The sequence below is a fragment of the Gorilla gorilla genome, chromosome 8 (genome assembly GCF_029281585.2).
Source record: "Gorilla gorilla gorilla isolate KB3781 chromosome 8, NHGRI_mGorGor1-v2.1_pri, whole genome shotgun sequence".
Taxonomy (NCBI): domain Eukaryota; kingdom Metazoa; phylum Chordata; class Mammalia; order Primates; family Hominidae; genus Gorilla; species Gorilla gorilla.
In genome coordinates this window covers 108,482,281-108,500,568 of record NC_073232.2, presented here as the reverse complement: position 1 = coordinate 108,500,568, position 18,288 = coordinate 108,482,281, and the positions used below count along the sequence as shown (strand labels likewise).

Sequence of the window (18,288 nt, the reverse complement as noted above, 5' to 3'; positions counted from 1 at the left end):
CCCAGCTAGAGTGCAATGGCACAATCACAGTTCACTGCAGCCTCGACCCCCTGGGCTCAAGCAACCCTCCCATCTCAGCCTGCTAAGTAGCTGGAACTACAGAAATGGACCACCACACCCAGCTAATTATTTTATTTTTTGTAGAGATGGGGCCTTGCCATGTTGTCCAGACTGGTCTTGAACTCCTGGGCTCAAGCAACCCTCCTGCCTTGGCCTCTCAAAGTGCTGGGACTACGGTGCTGGGATTACAGGCATAAGCCCCAACGCCCAGCCCCTCACAGCGTCTTTGAGAGGGCTAAAAGACGGCAAAGCTCTGATAATATTGCCTGGCACATACTAAGACATTGGATAATTTTTTTTAACAAGAAAAGTCAAAGTTAGAGCCAGAGATGATCACAGAAATGATCCCCTCATTGTATAGATCTGGAAACTGAGGCTCAGAGATGTTAGAGATCTTGCCCACACTCCAACGCATTCGGAGCAGAGCCTGGATAAGAACTTAGGTCTGTCTGATTCCCTGTCCTGTGCTGTTCCTACTACGCCATCCTCTGAGGTCCTTAGAAGCCACATAGTATGAATTGTAGGTCTCTACTGGGGGACCCAGAAATGTCCCTTAACAAAGCCCACACATGGATCAGACGCACATTGCTCTGCCCGGTGGGACTTCTCTCTATGCTTTGAGAATTAATATTTTTTAAAAAGTCAAAAGCAAGTGAACATATGATTGTAGTAACTAACCCAAGGTCAAGTATATGGCACCAGAAAGCCCAAAGGGAAGGGAAGGCAGGTGCGAAATGTGTGTGGATGGGCTGGGGCTGGCCAGCTGAGGCTCACACTTGTGCCTTCTGCTTCTCCCCTGCTGTTGCAGAGAGCCCCGCTGACGAAGAGGAGCAGTGGTCCGATGACTTTGTAAGTATTTGCTCCTGGGACCAGGAGGGCATCAGGGTCCCATGGGAGGCCTTTTGAAGATCTTATTTCTGAATTACATGCTGGTGGTCAGCCACACGTCCCAAGAGGGAAGACTTGGAAAGGTCACCTACAGGCAAGGCATACTGCATACCAGCTGACTTGACTGGCACTCAGTGTGCGCCTGGCTAAGAGCTTTCCACACATAACCTCATTTAAACCTTTGAGGTAGGTGTTCTTATGCCCAGCTTCAGTGCTGGTGTTCAGAGTACTCATCAGCACATCCAAAACAGGTGTAAAAATGTTTAAATGTTTCCATATCAGTTAGCAAATGCCTCTGCCCTAAACTCCCCAGTGCCCATCACTGCCTGACCCCTGCCCAGGAGCCCTAAACGAACCAACAACTAAAGAATAAGTGTCTGGCACATCAGGGGGCCTCCAGGACCAAGGTATAGAAAGTTTCAGTCACTTGCAGTTCCACAATTCAGACCCAGGCCCTCAGATCTCAGGACCAGGCTCTTTGCCACCAAGGTGCTTGCTGTGATCAAGAGAACATTAGCAGAGCTCCGGAGCCACAGAGAGAGGGACCTGGCCATGATGACACTGGGGATGTTGTATCAGAATTATCTCTTTGAGGTAGCTCTGAAATGTGCAAGGCCTGACATCCTAAAAACTTTTCTTCACAATAATTATTCCTCACTTATATCAAATTCATCCAGAATGTTAGCCTGCTCCAACCTGTGAGTTTTAGATCTGGAAGGGATCCAAGAAGCCTTCCATACAACCACATACCCATTTCACAGATAAGAAAACTGAGGCCAAGAGAATGAAAATCACCCAGTTCAGTGGAATGAGAACCCAGGACTCAGACCTCCAGTCCTGTGCCCAGCCCTGGGCTGTGCACACTACCTGGAGTTTATACAGAGTCTCAGAAGACAGGAGTTCCTCCTTCTTCAACTGCAGAAAAAGAAAAGAAAAATGAGGGGAAGGGGTGACTTTTCTGCCTATCTCTTGGTCATGGAGCTCCTCCTGGGGCCCAGCAGCCACAGCTCCCTGAGATGCACTGCAGCTGCGCCCCCTGCTGGCTGCGCACGCGCGTGCACACACAAACACACACACACACACACACACACACACACAGCCACATGTAAAGCAAAGAAATTGGTTGGTCCACATGCAGAGGTAAGAGAAGAAAACTGAGCAAGCTGGCTGGATGAAAAAGAGCACACAAGGGAACTTAGAAAGCACAAAATAAAATCAGCCTGGAGAGGAAGGAATTACTTGCCCCAAAATCAGACAACCAAAATGAAGATACCAGCTGTACTAAAGACTGAGTAAGCATTCACTCACAGCTCTTTTGACTTCAGTAGATGGATCCCCACTGCACGCAGAATGAAATCCAGGCTCGTTAATAAAGCCTCAAGGATTTCTTGATTTAAAAAAAAATCCTGCTATATGTTCTCATTCATTTGTGGGAGCTAAAAATTAAAACACTTGAACTCATAAAGACAGACAGTAGAATGATGTTTACCAGAGGCTGGGAAGGGTGGTCAAGGGAGCAGCAGGTGGGGGGAGGGAAATGGGGACAGTTAATGGGTGCAAAAATATAGTTAGGATGAATAAGACCTAGTGTTTGACAACAGGGTAACTACAGTCAACAATAATTTATTGTACATTTAAAAATAACTAAAAGAATATAATTGGAATGTTTATAACACACACAAAAAATGAATGCTTGAGTGATGGATACCCCATTTACCCAGATGTTATTACTACACATTGTATGCCTGTTTCAAAATATCTCATATACCCCATACATATATATACCTACTATGTACCCCTACAATTCTTTTTTTTAAAAGACCAACAGGAAAAGAAATCCTGCTATATAAAATTGCTTATGAAAGGCGACAGGCCAAAGAGCAAGTGGAAAGTCATGTACAGATCATGCAATGTGATAGGCAGAGTGTGGGGGCGGTGGACACAGAGGCCAGAGGACCTCTTATGGCCTGAGTCAAATATTTCCTCCACATGAATGTATGTACAAATGGTACATACATAAACTACCTCTGAAAAACATGCACAAGAAGCCTAGTAACTCTTTCTGCCTCTGCGGTGAGAAGCAGAGAGGCTGAGAAGGAGACTGCACTTTATATCCTTCTAAGCCATTTGGACTTCAGACCATGACAATGTATTTTCAGTGTGGACTTATATGAAATGTGGATTTTAAAAAAACAGGCCGGGCGCGGTGGCTCATGCCTGTAATCTCAGCGCTTTGGGAGGCCGAGGTTGGCAGATCACCTGAGGTCAGGAGTTTGAGACCAGCCTGGCCAACATGGTGAAACCCCATCTTTACTAAAAATACAAAAATTAGCTGAGCGTGGTGGTGCAATTTGTAATCCAAGCTACTCGAGAGACTGAGACAGGAGAATAACTTGAACCCAGGAAGTAGAGGTTGCAGTGAGCTGAGATCCTGCCACTGCACTCTAGCCTGGGCGACAAAGCAAGACTCGGTTTCAAAAAAAAATTAGCCAGGCACGGTGGTGCATGCCTGTAATCCCAGCTACTTGGGAGACTAGGGCAGGAGAATTGCTGGAACCAAGGAGGCAGAGGCTGCAGTGAGCTGAGATTGCGCCACTGCACTCCAGTCTGGGCAACAGAGTGAGACTCCATCTCAAAAAAAGAAAAAAAAAAAAAAAAAAAAAACAAAGACAGCGAACTCTGAGTCCATTTGAAGCCTTGACCCTGCAGCTTACCAACTCTGCTTGAAATTTTTAAAAAATCTCATCTGAAAGATATCTAGCTGGCCCTGTGTGTCTCCTCACCCTCTTCGTATTAAACCTATTTTCTCTTCAGTGATCAGCATTCATAATAGATAAAACCCATTGGTTATTCTATTTTATTGGGTCCTTTTCCTATCTTTTAAAAATATGTTTTATTATCTCCTCTTGTTATTCGTTGTGGATCTACAGAGTGTCAGCTCCCATTAGCGTTAAGTAGTTCCTGTGTCCCCCCAGGACAGCGCAGTGGTGGAGACGATAAACTTTGGAGGCAGAAAGGCCTGCTTCAAACCCCAGCTTTGCCTCTTACCGGCTGCCTAGCCTTGTGAAGTCAACCTCTCCAAGCCTTGTCTCCTGTCACTGCTCTGGCCTCCCAAGGCAGGAATGGTCCTGACGGCCAGGCAGCACAGATGGGGATGCTGAGCACAGTGTCTGCATCTGCACTTGCAGGACAGCGACTATGAAAATCCAGATGAGCACTCGGACTCAGAGATGTACGTGATGCCCGCCGAGGAGAACGCTGATGACAGCTACGAGCCGCCTCCAGTAGAGCAGGAAACCAGGCCGGTTCACCCAGCCCTGCCCTTCGCCAGAGGCGAGTATATAGGTGAGGTCCCCCGCAGACCTGGGCACTCGGCCTTCCAGGCCCATGGGGAGGTGGGGGTGTCCAAGATTGCAAGGTGGGGACAAACCTGGCTGCTGCTTGAGGGCCTCTGCCAGCCGCCCGCTCCTGCCACCTCCAAGCAGGGGATCTGGGCTCCGAGGTAAAGGATCCCAAGCTGTAGGGCTTTCCCATTCCAGGGGAAGAGGCATCTTTCCTAGATCGGGAACATTGAAAGCAGGCATAAACAAACAAACAAACAAACAAACAAAACCAGCATACCCTGATGGTTGCGCTCCCGCCCAACACTCCAAGGGAAAGCAACCCTGAGATTAGTCCCACTTTTAGGGCTTCGTGTGCTCAGGGTTCTGGGATTTCTCTTAAGAAGTCTGTACAAAACAATGACCTTCGAGGATCCCAGTGTCTGCCTCACCTTCCTCCCATGCCTAGTCCAGACTGTGGGGTTCTACCAGGGGATACAGGTGCTCAGGAGCCCCAAGCCTGGAATAAGCCTCATGGGTTAAATGGACACAGCTTGGGTCTGGCCGAGTATGCTTTTTTTTTTTTTTTTTTTTTTGAGACAGAGTCTCACTCTGTCACCCAGGCTGGAGTACAGTGGCATGAACTCGCTTCACTGCAACCTCTGCCTCCTGGGTCCAGCCTCCTGCCTCAGCCTCCCGAGTAGCTGGGTCCACAGGCACCCACCACCACACCTGGCTAACTTTTGTATTTTTAGTAGAGACAGGATTTCCTCATGTTGGCCAGGCTGGTCTCAAACTCCTGACCTCAAGTGATCCAACCGCCTCGGACTCCCAAAGTGCTGGGATTACAGGCATAAGCCACTGCGCCTGGCCCCAAGTATGCATTTTAATGCCCATCTTTGTTCCAGTCTTGGCAGGTGACTAAGTTCCCCAAAGGTTCAGAGAGCAAGTATGTCTGTGATGGTCATGGTGATGCCAGCATTTGTATGGACCGGCTCTACATGTAATATCTCACTGCCATTAACCCCCTCCTTACAGTGTACCAGGCACTGCTCCTTGCTTCACTGAATGAAAGTAAAGTGAAGGCCAGCTGGGCTTACTGGGTTGCCACAGTTGATCTTTTGAGCACCTGCCGTGCACCAGGACTATGCTAAGCACTGAGCATTCAGCTGCACTCAAGATGCACATACTCCCAGAGATCTAATTTACAGTTTAGTGCTTTCCCCTGGGGGTCTACTTAACCTCCTCGATAATCCTGAAAGAGGTCAGAGGAGTGAACTGACTGGGCCAAGATTCTCTAAGTGATGAAGCTGGGATACAAGCCAGGGCTCTCAGCTTCCGAAGCCCAGCTCATCACAACTCTGCTCTGTGCGCCACCCACCATACTTGGTGAATGATCTTTTTCAATTATCACAACAACCCTGGGGAGGAAAGGGCTACTGCAATTCAGGGTGGTTAAGTGGCTCATTCAAGAACACACTCTTGGCCAAGCGCGGTGGCTCACACCTGTAATCCCAGCACTTTGGGAGGCCACAGTGGATGGATCACCTGACGTCAGGAGTTCAAGACCAGCCTGGCCAACATGGCAGAACCCCGTCTCTATTAAAAATACAAAAAAATTAGCCGGGCATGGTGGTGCATGCCAGTAATCCCAGCTACTAGGGAGGCTGAGGCAGTAGAATCGCTTGAACCCGGGAGGCGGAGGTTGCAGTGAGCCAAGATCGCACCACTGCACTCCAGCCTGGGCAACAAGAGTGAAACTCTGTCTCAAAAAAAAAAAAAATCACACTCTTCAAAGCCTGTCTCCTGTGTTTTGCTACTTCTGATGGGCTTAAATATTACATTAAATATTTGTTTACTCAGAAATCTGAGTAAACTCCAGGAGCTGCAAATAAAACTGACAAGAGTTATAGGCACAGAAGGAAGGATGCCCTCACGCCTGAGTACAGCCACACCACCAGAAAGAGGCTTCTGAGGAGGCAGCGGAGGTGAAGTTAACCACATACCTTCAACAAGGAGTGAGGGCTGAGGGCAGGGGCAGGCACCAGGAGCATAGAGGCGGGGGCCTAACAGGCAAGGACAGCTGCACCAGGCGAGGTGGGGCTGTCACAGGAAGCAGCAGCAAGAGGCCAGTGATGCAATCCAGAGGCCAGTGCTAGCACCTGTGCTGTTCCCAGTATGAAGAACACGCCACGTTATTCCTATGCTAAGATTTTCCTAAAACACATCAGTCTGAATCTGCTCAGCTCACTGAATCACTGGGTAGACTTGAGGCCGCCTAACGCCTCTTTCACATGGCACAGGTGATATAAGTTCTACTTATTAGGCAGTCACACTGTACCTACTGCCTTCACTGCAATCTTCCTAATCCTCACAAGATCTCTAAGGTCGATATTATGATCCTCATTTTAAAAATGAAGAATGTTGGCCAGGCGTGGTGGCTCATGCCTGTAATCCTAACACTTCAGGAGGCTGAGGTGGGTGAATCACTTGAGGTCAGGAGTTCAAAACCAGCCTGGCCAACATGGTAAAACCCCATCTCTACTAAAAATACAAAAATTAGCCAGGCATGGTGGTGGGTGCCTGTAATCCCAGCTACTTCAGAGGCTGAGGCAGGAGAATCACTTGAACCTGGGAGGTGGAGGTTGCAGTAACCAGAGATCATGCCACTGCACTCCAGCCTGGGCAACAGAGCAAGACTTTGTCTCAAAAAAATAAAAAATTAAAAAATTAAAAATAACAATGAAGAATGTCAGTCCCAGAGAGGTTGAATAACCAGCCCCAAAGAGCACAGCTAGTGAGTGGCAGAGCAAGGGACAGAACTCAGATCCAGTTGGCCTTAGAGCCTGACTCCTTTTCTGATACCTGCTGAGAAGGACAGTCCTGGACCAAAGGGATCCCACAGATTCCCTGTGAATGGAGCGAAACCACTGAGGGAAGGAGCATGGACGTTGATCCACATGAGTAATCACCACCTGGATACACTTTAGCATAACCTGGGGAACTTTTCCAACCTGTAATGCCAGGCTCCTCCCGAGGAGTTCAAACATTGCCAGGCTGGGGTGGAGCCTAGGCCTTGGCATTTTTAAAAGCCAGGAGCACCTCACCCCCACCCTGTGCCCTCCAGTGCTGCTTCCATCCCCTCTGTGTGGCCAAGTGTTGGGTTGTTGGTTCTCCTGAACCTCTGGGTGTCCATCACTGCCCCGGAAGGATGTTTTTAATGAGGACATTCTTCCAGTTTTTGTCGTTTAAGTCAATAAGCAGTTGAAATTTTGGGCCTAACATTTCACTTTACTCTTTCAAGGAATGCCCCGTGGATCATTTGTGGCTACATAGACACCCGTGGTTTTATACTTTCTGGATCTCAATGGCTTCCACCCAGGAAATGATCCAGAGCCTCTTTTATGTTATGTTTTTTTGTTTGTTCCTTTCAAGACAATCGATCAAGCCAGAGGCATTCCCCACCCTTCAGCAAGACACTTCCCAGTAAGCCCAGCTGGCCTTCAGAGAAAGCAAGGCTCACCTCCACCCTGCCGGCCCTGACTGCTTTGCAGAAACCTCAAGTCCCACCCAAACCCAAAGGCCTCCTTGAGGATGAGGTAAAGTAAATCTGTGCCAAAGGCTTCCCAGGACACAGAGGGGAGTGGGGCAAGCGACCAGGACAGCCTGCCCGCTGGCTGTCCTCCTTCTTTACAACTTGCTATTGACTGCCCCCTCTAACTCTCCACTATTATACCAAAGGGACTTGGTTTTCTCCAAAATGGCTTATTGTAAATATGTCAGTTTACTAGAGGTGTATGGTAAAATATCAATACTGAGTCTGTGCCCCTCATATTATCCCCTGCTTCTTCCCTGGTGTTTCCTGTGAATCTCTTCTTTCCTTCCTAAGATGTTCTTCCTCTCTCTTTATTCTCCTTTGCTTCTCTGTCCTGTTGTTACTGACGGCAAATCCATATGGGTCTGCAGCAACCTCAATTCTTGCCTCCTGGGCGTAAGGCAGAAGGAGAGACCAAGGCAAGTTTCAGAGCAGGAATGAAAAGAAGTCAAGTACACTTAGAAGAGGGCCAAGCGGACGACTTGAGAGATCCAGTGCGCTGTTTGACCTTTGAGTTGGGGTTTTATACACTGGCGCACTTCCGGGGTCTTGTGTCCCTTCTCCCCTGATTCTTCCTTTGTGTGGGCTGTCCGCTTGTGCAGTGCCCTGCTAGCATTTGGGAGGTGAGCATGCGCAGTGTGCTTACCGGAGTTGTATGCACGATCCCTTGAAGCATTCTTGCCTTACCAGCTGAATGTTTCTAGAAGGTCAAGTACCAGTTAAACGCTGCCATTTTGCCTCTTAATGCGCATGCTTGAGCCCACTTGCCCAACTCCTGAGATCTTATCGGGAAACTGCTCATCACCAGTTTCAGGTTTTTTCTATCTGTTGGGAGACTGCCTTTCCCTGGCGCTGGCTGTAACCAACTATTATTTTAGAGAGACAATTAACAGCCACCTGACAATCACCTGATGGTCTCCTGACATTCCTGGGGCAGGGGAGCCCTCTCCTGCCCTGCTCATGCCTGACTAGCTATTATACCCACTGTAACACTGTCGCCACCTTGCTTTCTTTCCTCCACCTTCTTTTCTCTCTGCTCCTCCACTTCCCTCTTCTCAGATGCAGAGGGTGACATGGGCCAGGATGTACAATGGAGATAGCTAGTCTGTAAGGTACCCCGCACAACCTGTGGAGGAGCTAATCCCTCACTTCCCTTTGACAGCTCTTGCTTCTCACTTCCTCCCTCCCCACAGCTGCCCTGCCCCACCAGGTGTCCAGAGACCCACCTTTTCAGATGGCCCAGCATCCAACTCTGGGTTTACCTCCTCAATCTTCCCTGTCTCAGCACCTAGCCCTTTGTGTCGTTTTCCCTATGAAATAGCTCCTATTTGAAAATGAATAGGTAAACTCATCCAAGCTGTTGTAGTAACTGATAAAGCCTAATGTTTTATGGCTCCCAGAGGTCCCTGCATTTTAAATAAGGACAGAGACCAGCCTGCAGCTTCTCTAAGAAATAACTTGCCTGTACAGGATAAAACTTATGGCTTACACACATGTTGTGAAATGACCTTCATTCCGCCTTTATAAAATTTGCAGCCCAGCAGGAGATGGAAAAGATGGACTTTTAAATAAAAATAGATGCAGCATCTAGGCCCAAATTCCTGCTTTGGCCCTTCTAGGTGTATGATTTGGGGCAAGTTAGACAACTTCTATGAGTCTGTTTTTCATCTCTGTTATTTTGAGAATTTAATAAAAGAACATATGTACAGCACTAAATACAGTGCCTCACACACAGAGGGGTTTAATATATGTCGGATTCCTTTCTACCATATTCTAGAGCCTTGACAAAATCCAGTTTTCTAGTTTCTTCTGAAAACTGAAGATCTAGCAATACCAGGCCAGCCATGGCCTCAAAGCAACTGGGCCCCAGGGCATCCCCCTCTCTCTCAGCTGTGAATCCTGGTCTCTTTTTTGATTTGTCATAGCTCCCACAATGCATACAGTGCATGTACACACCCTCACCCTGCACACACTCCTTCTTACTATTACCTACCCATCTGAGAGGCGATGTTGTCCTTTCAAGGGTGGGAATAGGGTGGCAAAGAGAAGCTGAGCAGGGGAGGGGACAGGATGGGGAGACCAGCTGTTAGGGTCTCACTGTAAATTATTTCAGCATTTGGCAATTCCACATGAAGACACAAATTCAGATATAGAATGCAAATGAATACTGTGGGTTATGTAAGGCTCTTCATTTCTGTAAATAACTGAGAATGGACCCCAGGGAGGCAGGGCAGAGGTTTGCTAATAGCAGCCTTATGGAGGTGGCTCAGGCAAGTCTGCACCAGTGGGAAAAAGAGAAGTATGAAGGCGGGGGCGTTCTGGAATGGGCAGATAGAGAGCCAATATAAGAAAGAGGTGTAAAAACAAATAAACAAACAAACAGAAGCCAACATTAAGATATGGCTGAACCATTAGTTGGGAAAAGAAGAAGTCAAGTACAAGCATAAATAAAAGTGTTTAACCCTGCTCTACAGGTTATAGGCAAAATACAGAGATACAGGCTAAACAGAGAGCTGGAGGTGGGGCAAAGACATTTAGGAGGAAGGAGCATCTGTGCTATAATGAGAGAGGCTAACACTTGGTGAATGTTGTGTATCCACTGGTGTTCTGAGCACTTTGTATGCATTATCTCATTAAATCCTCACACTAACCCTATGAAGTCTATCATCAGCCCCACTTTACAGATGAGGAAACAAAGGTGTAAAGGGGCTAAAAAACCTGTCCAAGGCCACAGAGGGAATATATTTAGAGGGTATTTTTATAAGAATTCAATAAAATAATGTATGGAAAGCTTTTAAGTGCTTATATGAGTGGTAATGAGGATGCAGCTCATGTGGGCATTTAATAGCTAATCAAAATGACTCCTGCTAAGTAATAGGGTATGAGCTGATGGGAAAGTGAAAATAAGATAAATTCACGCTACTCCTATTTTTCAAATCTGTAGTCCTAGGGGGAGGCAAACATGTAAACACTTATGATAAGTGTCTTATTAATACTGAAACATCTAAACATTGGAGTTGATCTAAGATGATTTTTAATCTATTTTTAATTGTGAATCATGTCGTTGTAATAATTGAAGAAGGATTTCTAATACCTGTAGGTCATGGTGGTATAATAATCTACCTGGCTTCAAAAGACCAATCACTGATTCACTAAAGTCAAGTTTTTGTGTTTTGCTCATGAAATAAGGGGGTTGATATTAAAACACTGCAGCAATGTCAAAGTGGTCAATAAGACCACATTATGTCCTAATAAAGGATATAAAATGTGATGGTTCTTGGTCATTTACTTATTTCAGCAATAACAACGTTAAAGCATTGAATTGCAGTGCTGGGAATATACATTTTACATTCCTTCTCCTAAAACCCTATAAAGATGAGAAAGTTGGGCAGACACTACAAACAGCATTTGTTGAGACTGGATCGAGTCTTTTTTCCTATCATTCTTCTTTGGGAATACAAATGTCTCCATTCCAGAAATATCACTGAAGTGGCATCGTTGTCTGGGGTAAATACCTGGGGTTCGTCGTCTCGCACTGACAAGATTAATGACATGGACACGTGTGGGTGGGTTAAGGAGCAGAAAGTTTAATAGACAGAAGAAAGGAGAGAGGAGAGCATCTCTCTCTCTCTTGCAAGACAGTGGAATCTGAAGGGAAAACCAAGCCTGAGGTGGACCACAGCAGATTTTAGAGGCAGGCTTCAGGAGGTGATATCTGATTTATATAGGGTCCACAGATTGGTTTGATCAGGAGTGACATTTACATGGTGCAGAAGAGGCTGGTCACCCCACCCTAATCTTATTATACAAATGGGTTTTCTACTTGGCCAGTGCCATCTTGTCTGCTCCTTACTGTACAGGTGGCTGGCAAAGAGAGGGGAAGACAGAGCCACCATTTTGATCATGCCTAGTCACAGGTAGCATTTTCCTATTGGCACAACTGGCAGCATTCACCCATGCAAGCTTCCAGCTTGCTTCTCTATATCAGCAGCTTGATTTTACAGGCTGCTCTTTGTTAGAAAAGAAAATGATTTGGGGGCTGCTTTTTATTAAAAGGAAAACCTTACCAAGGACATCTTACCCTCACTATCTGTCTAAGTAATTTTTTCTTAACTCCTATATCATCATGACTCTAAACAGCTCAGATTCTAAACACTGCAGATAAAAACATTTTCTGTAATCAAGCACTGCTGAACAAAACAAGTACAAAATTAAGAATACAGAGGAAAGAATAAATTTTGAAGTGGTCAAGTAGGACTGGGTTAGGGCCTGGAGCTTCCAATTTCCCTATGTCCATTCAGGCATCATTGCCAAGTGTCAATACCAATATTCTGTGTTCAGACATAAGATATTTAAGGATTTTGTTGACTACAGGGTTTAAGAGGGTGGCATGCCTCCTGGGGGCTCAGCCTCTCCTTTTATAGGAACTAACGCCTAGAAGAGAAGTTGGGTTCTTATAAAGCATGTCACTCTGGCTACTAATGAATCCAAAAAGGTGAACCCATAGAACCAAAAAGGTCCTGCAGGGATACCGCAGCCACTCAACATCCCATTATTCAAAGCTGCTAAGTCAGCCCATCCCAGCCTTGGCTATTGGGTTAGGCAATTTCAATTCAATTCAGTGAGACACTTGACTGGCCAGGCACTGGAAACACAAACACAGAGAAGGAGAAGGCCCTGTCCTTCAGGAGTTCATAGTTTGACACTGTGGGGCCAGAGACGAAGCAGAGATGAGGACCAGGTTCCCTGTGCCACAGAGGAGCAAGTGCCCACCTCTGAATGGCAGAATCCAGGAGAACTTCCGATGATTCAGCAATTAACTCCCCCACAGGTCATACATCTAGAAAAGACCCAAGCACAGATTTCCTCCCAGGTCTGTATGATTCCAAAGACTCATCTCCCTCAGCCAGATCATCTCTAAATATAACTGCAGATTGAGATGTGTGAGTAGAACTCCCTGGTGCCTCTCTGCCAGCTTCAGAGGTAAAGAAAGAGATAAGAAATAGCAATTAAATAAAGAGAGGGTAGATAAGACAGAAAGAGGAGGGGGAGGATGGAAGGTACTAGAATGTGGTGGATAAAAGTATGGGTGCTAAATTATTGAACTGCTTGAGTTCAAATCCTGGATCTACCACTTTTTTTTTTTTTTTTTTTTTTTTGGAGACAAGGTCTCATTCTGTTGCCAAGCGCAATCACAACTCACTGCAGCCTCAGCTTCCTGGGCTCAAGCAACCTTCCCATCTCAGCCTCTGGAGTAGCTGGGACTACAGGTGCATACCAATATATTTGGCTAATTTTTCTATATTTTTTGTAGAGACAGGGTTTCACCATGTTGCCCAGGCTGGTTTTGAACTCCTGGACTCTTATCTATCCACCTGCCTCAGCCTCCCAAAGTTCTGGGATTACAGGCACGAGCCACTGTGCCCTTCTGGGTCTACCACTTTTAAACTTGACAACTTGAGCAAACTACTTAATTTTTCTGTGCCTCAGTTTCTTCATCTGGAAATGGAGCCAATGGTGATATCTCTCTTATTGTGTTGTTAGAAGGATTCAATGAGAAAAAAAACATGTAAAGTACTTAGAAGAACACCTGGCAATAAATTTTTGTTTTTGTTTCTCCTAGTACCCTTCTTGGCTGCCCACCAGGGCAGGTGGTAAAAACCAGTTTGGAGATCTGGTTACCTCATTTGTGTCTTGTCAATATAAAATCTCTCCCTCCCTGCATTTATTGTCATTTAATTATTAACAAAAGTGCTAAGACAATTCAATAGAGAAATACTTTTTTAAAACAAATAGTGCTAGGTAAATGGTGCTAGATGTATCCACAGGCAAAAGAATGAAACTGGACTTCTAATCTCGCACCATACACAAAAATTAACTGAAAATGTAGCATAGACCTAACTGTAAGAGCTAAAACTATAAAACTCTTAGAGGAAAACACAGATATGAGTCTTTATGGCTTTGGGTTAGGCAATGGTTTCTTGGATATGACATCAAAAGTACAAGCAATAAAAGAATAAATAAAACAGACTTCAAAATTTAAACATTTTGTGCCACCAATGATACCAATAAGAAAGTAAAAAAGCAACCTACAGAATGGAAGAAAAGTTTTATAAATTGTATATCTGATGAAGAACTTATAACTGGAATATATAGATAACTCTTATAACTCAATAAAAAGATAAACAACCCAATGAAAAATGGGCAAAGATTTGAATAGACATGTCTCCAAGGAATATTCAAAAATTGACAATAAGTATATAAAAAGATACTCAACATCATTAGTCTTCAGGGAAATGCAAATCAAAACTATAATGAAATATCATTTTGCACACACAAGGATGGCTGTAATAAAAAGGATGATAACAAGTGTTGGTGAGGATATGGAAAAACTGGAGCCCTCATACATTGCTGGCAGGAATGAAAAATGGTGCAACCTCTTTGGAAAACAGTTTGGCAGTTTCGCTGACTGTTAAACTTAGAGCTACCATATGACTCAACAATTTCACGTCTAGGATATTCCCAAGAGAAATGCATGTCTACACAAAAACTTGTACATGAATAGTCATGACACCATTATTCATTACAGCCAAAAAGTGGAAAAAAACTCAAATGTCCATCAGCTGATGAATGGATAAACAAATGTGGCATACTCATAAAATAGACTATTATTTGGCCATAAAAAGACTGGAGTTGTGATACATACTATACCACAGGAAAACCTTGAAAACATTATACTAAGTGAAAGAAGTCTCAAAAGACTACAGATTGTGTGATTCCGTGCATATTCAATGTCCAGAATGGGCAAAATCTATAGAGAAAGAAAGTAGATTTGTGGTCGACTAGGTCAAGGGAGCGGTGGATGGGGAGTGACTAATGGGTGCAAGGTTTCTTTTTGGGGTCATAAAAATGTCCTAAAATTAGATTGTGGTGATGGTTGTATATGTCTGTGAATAGTCTAAAACTCACCAAATTGTACAATTTACATAGTAGAATTTTATGGTATGTGAATTGCATCTCAATAATGCTTTTTAAAAAAATCACTCCCTCCCATACAGCCAACTATGAATGTACAGCATTCTTCTCATTCAGTTTTATATTTCTGTTAGGCTGATTATGTGGTCCCCGTGGAAGATAATGATGAAAACTATATTCATCCCACAGAAAGCAGTTCACCTCCACCTGAAAAAGGTAAGAGTTTGTCGCCTTAAGCACCTGAAAATTTTTAGCAGTTGATCAGGATGTACAAGAGTATTTGGTAGTAAGCACTAAGAGGCTCAGAAATGACAGTGCCCAGGACTTTCTCCCCTGGGCCACAGTGTGTGCTTCTTTGGCTGGTTGGGCAGACAGCATCAGTGACAACCCATCTCTGTGTATCATAGCCCTTCCCTGCCTTCCCCTTCCTCTTCCATGCTTTAATCTTCCCATCTCACATTATGAAAGCACCTGGGTAGTTCTCTTCAGCTGCCCTCGCTTCAAATGGATTTCTCATAAAACCTAATACAATGTCGCAAGCCACCATGTTGGCCTTGTAAACATTGCACCAAGAACAGTTTCTGCAGAGGAGTGAAAAAATGAAAGAGTGAAATATGCCCTGAGTCCTGGTTCTTTAAATTTAGTAGTATGATAGGCCTATGAAACATTTCATCCGTAAACCCTTCACAGAACAACAAATGCTATGACGAATGAATTACCTTAAAAAGCCAGTGCTACATAAGATTAGGCATGGAAACAGGGTATGTTTACTCTGAATATAGTCACTATGGAGAATATGATCCAGTACAAGTGATACCTCTTCAGGTAACATTACTCATCTACTACTCTCAACTCCATGGTAGCCATATTCAGGTTTCAGTCCGCCATCATGTAGCAACCCTCTCCCGTACTCCGTACCTATCACCAACAGCTTCAAGCCCCACCTGAATTCCCAAGCCACCCATTACCACAAAACAACAAATACACATTCCCTCCTTACCAACCCCTCTTTAAAAAAACAAAAAAGAAAAGAAAAAAACCCATGAAATCCCAGAGCAATGGTGTGTATTGCATCTGGTAGGGGAGGTGGAGCTATTAATTGGGCCCCTCCAGTAAAGGGTTCAATACACTCTTGATGAAAAACAAAAACAATAAAACTCCTTTATCTCTTAGACCTCCCACTTGGCAAATGAAATTCGAAGCCATTATTCACTTTAACAAGATCTCTATCATCAAATAATCAAATAATAATATATCAAATTATGAATCTGTCATTGATATTCCCATTCTAAAGATGTTTCTTCTAAGAAGACTTCTTTTATTGGTTTGTGTGTCTAATAAGTGTGTCTCCCATTCTTTGCAAATTCTCTGGTCTGGTCATCATTTTTCCCTGAGTGTGAATTTTCCTCAATGGCATGTATCTGTAATGGTTTTATGTATATATATATATACATTTCTGTGTTTAAGCTCCCATAGTGAATAGATCAACCAAGCCAAATTCCTCAACGCCCGCTTCTCCTCCAGGAACAGCTTCAGGTAAAGTGTATGTGTGATTTGGTTTGGTTTTATGTCTATTTCAAATAAGAAAAACAGATCAACTATGAAGAGTAATCACTTGTATTTCCAAATGTCTTAATAATGGGAACAGAAGGCCAGTCCTCATCCTCATGCACTGTCTGGTGGCACATGTGTGGAAGTGGCCATTTCCCCAGGCCTTTTGGCATCTGCTAGACAAGTTCCGGTTTTCACCCTACCTTCCTGGACACCTTGCTGGCTTCTCTGTGTCCCCTTCCTTGACTGAGGGGGTCCCAGAGTTTAGCCCTCAGCCCTCAACCCACAGTTCTTTCAGAACATCATGATGGTTACAAGCTTGGTTTTGAGCCAGACAGACCTCGGTTGGAACCCCAGTGTGCCCCGTTACCAGCTATGCCACCTTGGGCTTGTACTTCACCTCTCCAAGCATCAGATTTTCTTGTCTGTAAATGGTGCTCATAGCCCCTACTCTGTGACAGGAGAATTCTGCAAATGTGAATGCGAAACTCTTAATGAGTGCCTGGTACACACTAAGTGCTGAGGAGAGAGAATGATTTTTCATTTCTGTAGGGTTCATCAATTAATCTGGCTTCATGTCTCAAGTCTACACTGGTAACTCCCTGGCGTCCAACCCCGACCTGACTTCCCTTCTGAACACCTTGATGCTCCCACGCAGGACTCTAAACTCACTCCTCCCTCCCCTGCGGGCACCCCTGTTTCTCAATGTGTAGAGCCTCCAGGCCACATGCTCCAAATCCTGCTTTTTTTTCTCCTGAATTTGCTGTTCCATTTTAGCTGTGACCACCCTAGTCTGGGCTTTCGTTACTCAGCCACCTTGCACCTTCTTGTCCAGCAGCCACACCCCTGCCTCTTGGCTCTCTCCTCAGTGACAAGGACTGAGCCGCTGAACTCCTCCAGATGTTACCAGTTTCATCTCACCACAAAGCTAGTTTTTGCCATGTCACCCCTACCCCCAAACCATGAATGTTCCTGGTTGCTCCTATAGGTTTTGGCAACCCCCAAGGCTGAGCCCAAGACACTGAGGGGTGCCCATGACCCCCATTAACAGCACAGAGAGGTGTAGGAGCCTGCTCTCCAGCATTCTCACGGGCATTTCCTCTCCCTCTCTCCCCTCGTCCCTCTCCCCTAGGCACACATATGCGCGCGTGCACACACACACACACACACACACATTCATACACACACACTCTCTTCTCTCACAGAGCTGAACACAAGTCATTGAGAGGCTGAGCTCTGCTTCCAGAGACAGGCTCCTTCATACAAAATGAAAGAAGAGTCGAGTATTTTAAAAATCTTTTCCTGGACTCATGTCTTGTGAAATTAGTCACTTTCTTCACAAGTTCTGGTTTTACTTAACCTCTCCTCAGAACCCACAAGCGCTTTATAAGTGGGGAGTGGAGCTCAGAGCCATCTTAGCCAGCTCATCTTACCCTCTGGAGAGACAAAGGTCAAACATGCCAATCTAAAACATCGTGATCAGGTTGCTTAGGCCCCAGCAGAAATGGAGACTCCTAACTCCCGATAACTCAGGATGAGGGCTGTTGTTACTGGAATAGAAAACCTTTAGCAAATAAATAAATGAAGACCTCAACCCTCCTTTAGAGAAATAGATTACTAACATCTGGTGTTTACCTCTTACAAAGCTCTACTTGCCTTACAAGGACCTCCTCTTCCTAAAACACACTGCCTTACAAGCACCTCCTCTTCCTAAAACACACCCAGTACTCCAATCAGCCTGTATGTCACGGGTCTTGCTTCTTGGTCTTTGTGTTCTCACTTTTAGGACACCTAATCCTACCCATCCTTCAAGGCCCAGCTTGAGGCCTCCACCTCCAGGAAGACTCCTCTGGTTTCTGTAGCCCTCAGAGAGCTCTCCTTTGCAGGAAGTCTCTTCCC

The 18,288-nt window shown here is 45.1% G+C and overlaps 1 protein-coding gene across 2 annotated transcripts in view; it reads left to right on the top strand.

The window, feature by feature from the left end:
• The window catches only part of BLNK (B cell linker), an 81,789-nt gene that overhangs the window by 39,748 nt on the left and 23,753 nt on the right, over positions 1–18,288 (top strand). Inside the window, exons 4-8 of one of the 2 annotated variants that reach the window (XM_004049850.4) lie at positions 869–909; positions 4,137–4,293; positions 7,704–7,867; positions 14,973–15,054; positions 16,306–16,374. In XM_004049850.4, coding sequence (XP_004049898.3) covers positions 869–909; positions 4,137–4,293; positions 7,704–7,867; positions 14,973–15,054; positions 16,306–16,374 — 513 coding nt within the window. The remainder of the gene's footprint in view (positions 1–868; positions 910–4,136; positions 4,294–7,703; positions 7,868–14,972; positions 15,055–16,305; positions 16,375–18,288) is intronic. The other variant, XM_004049851.3, reaches the window with a different exon arrangement.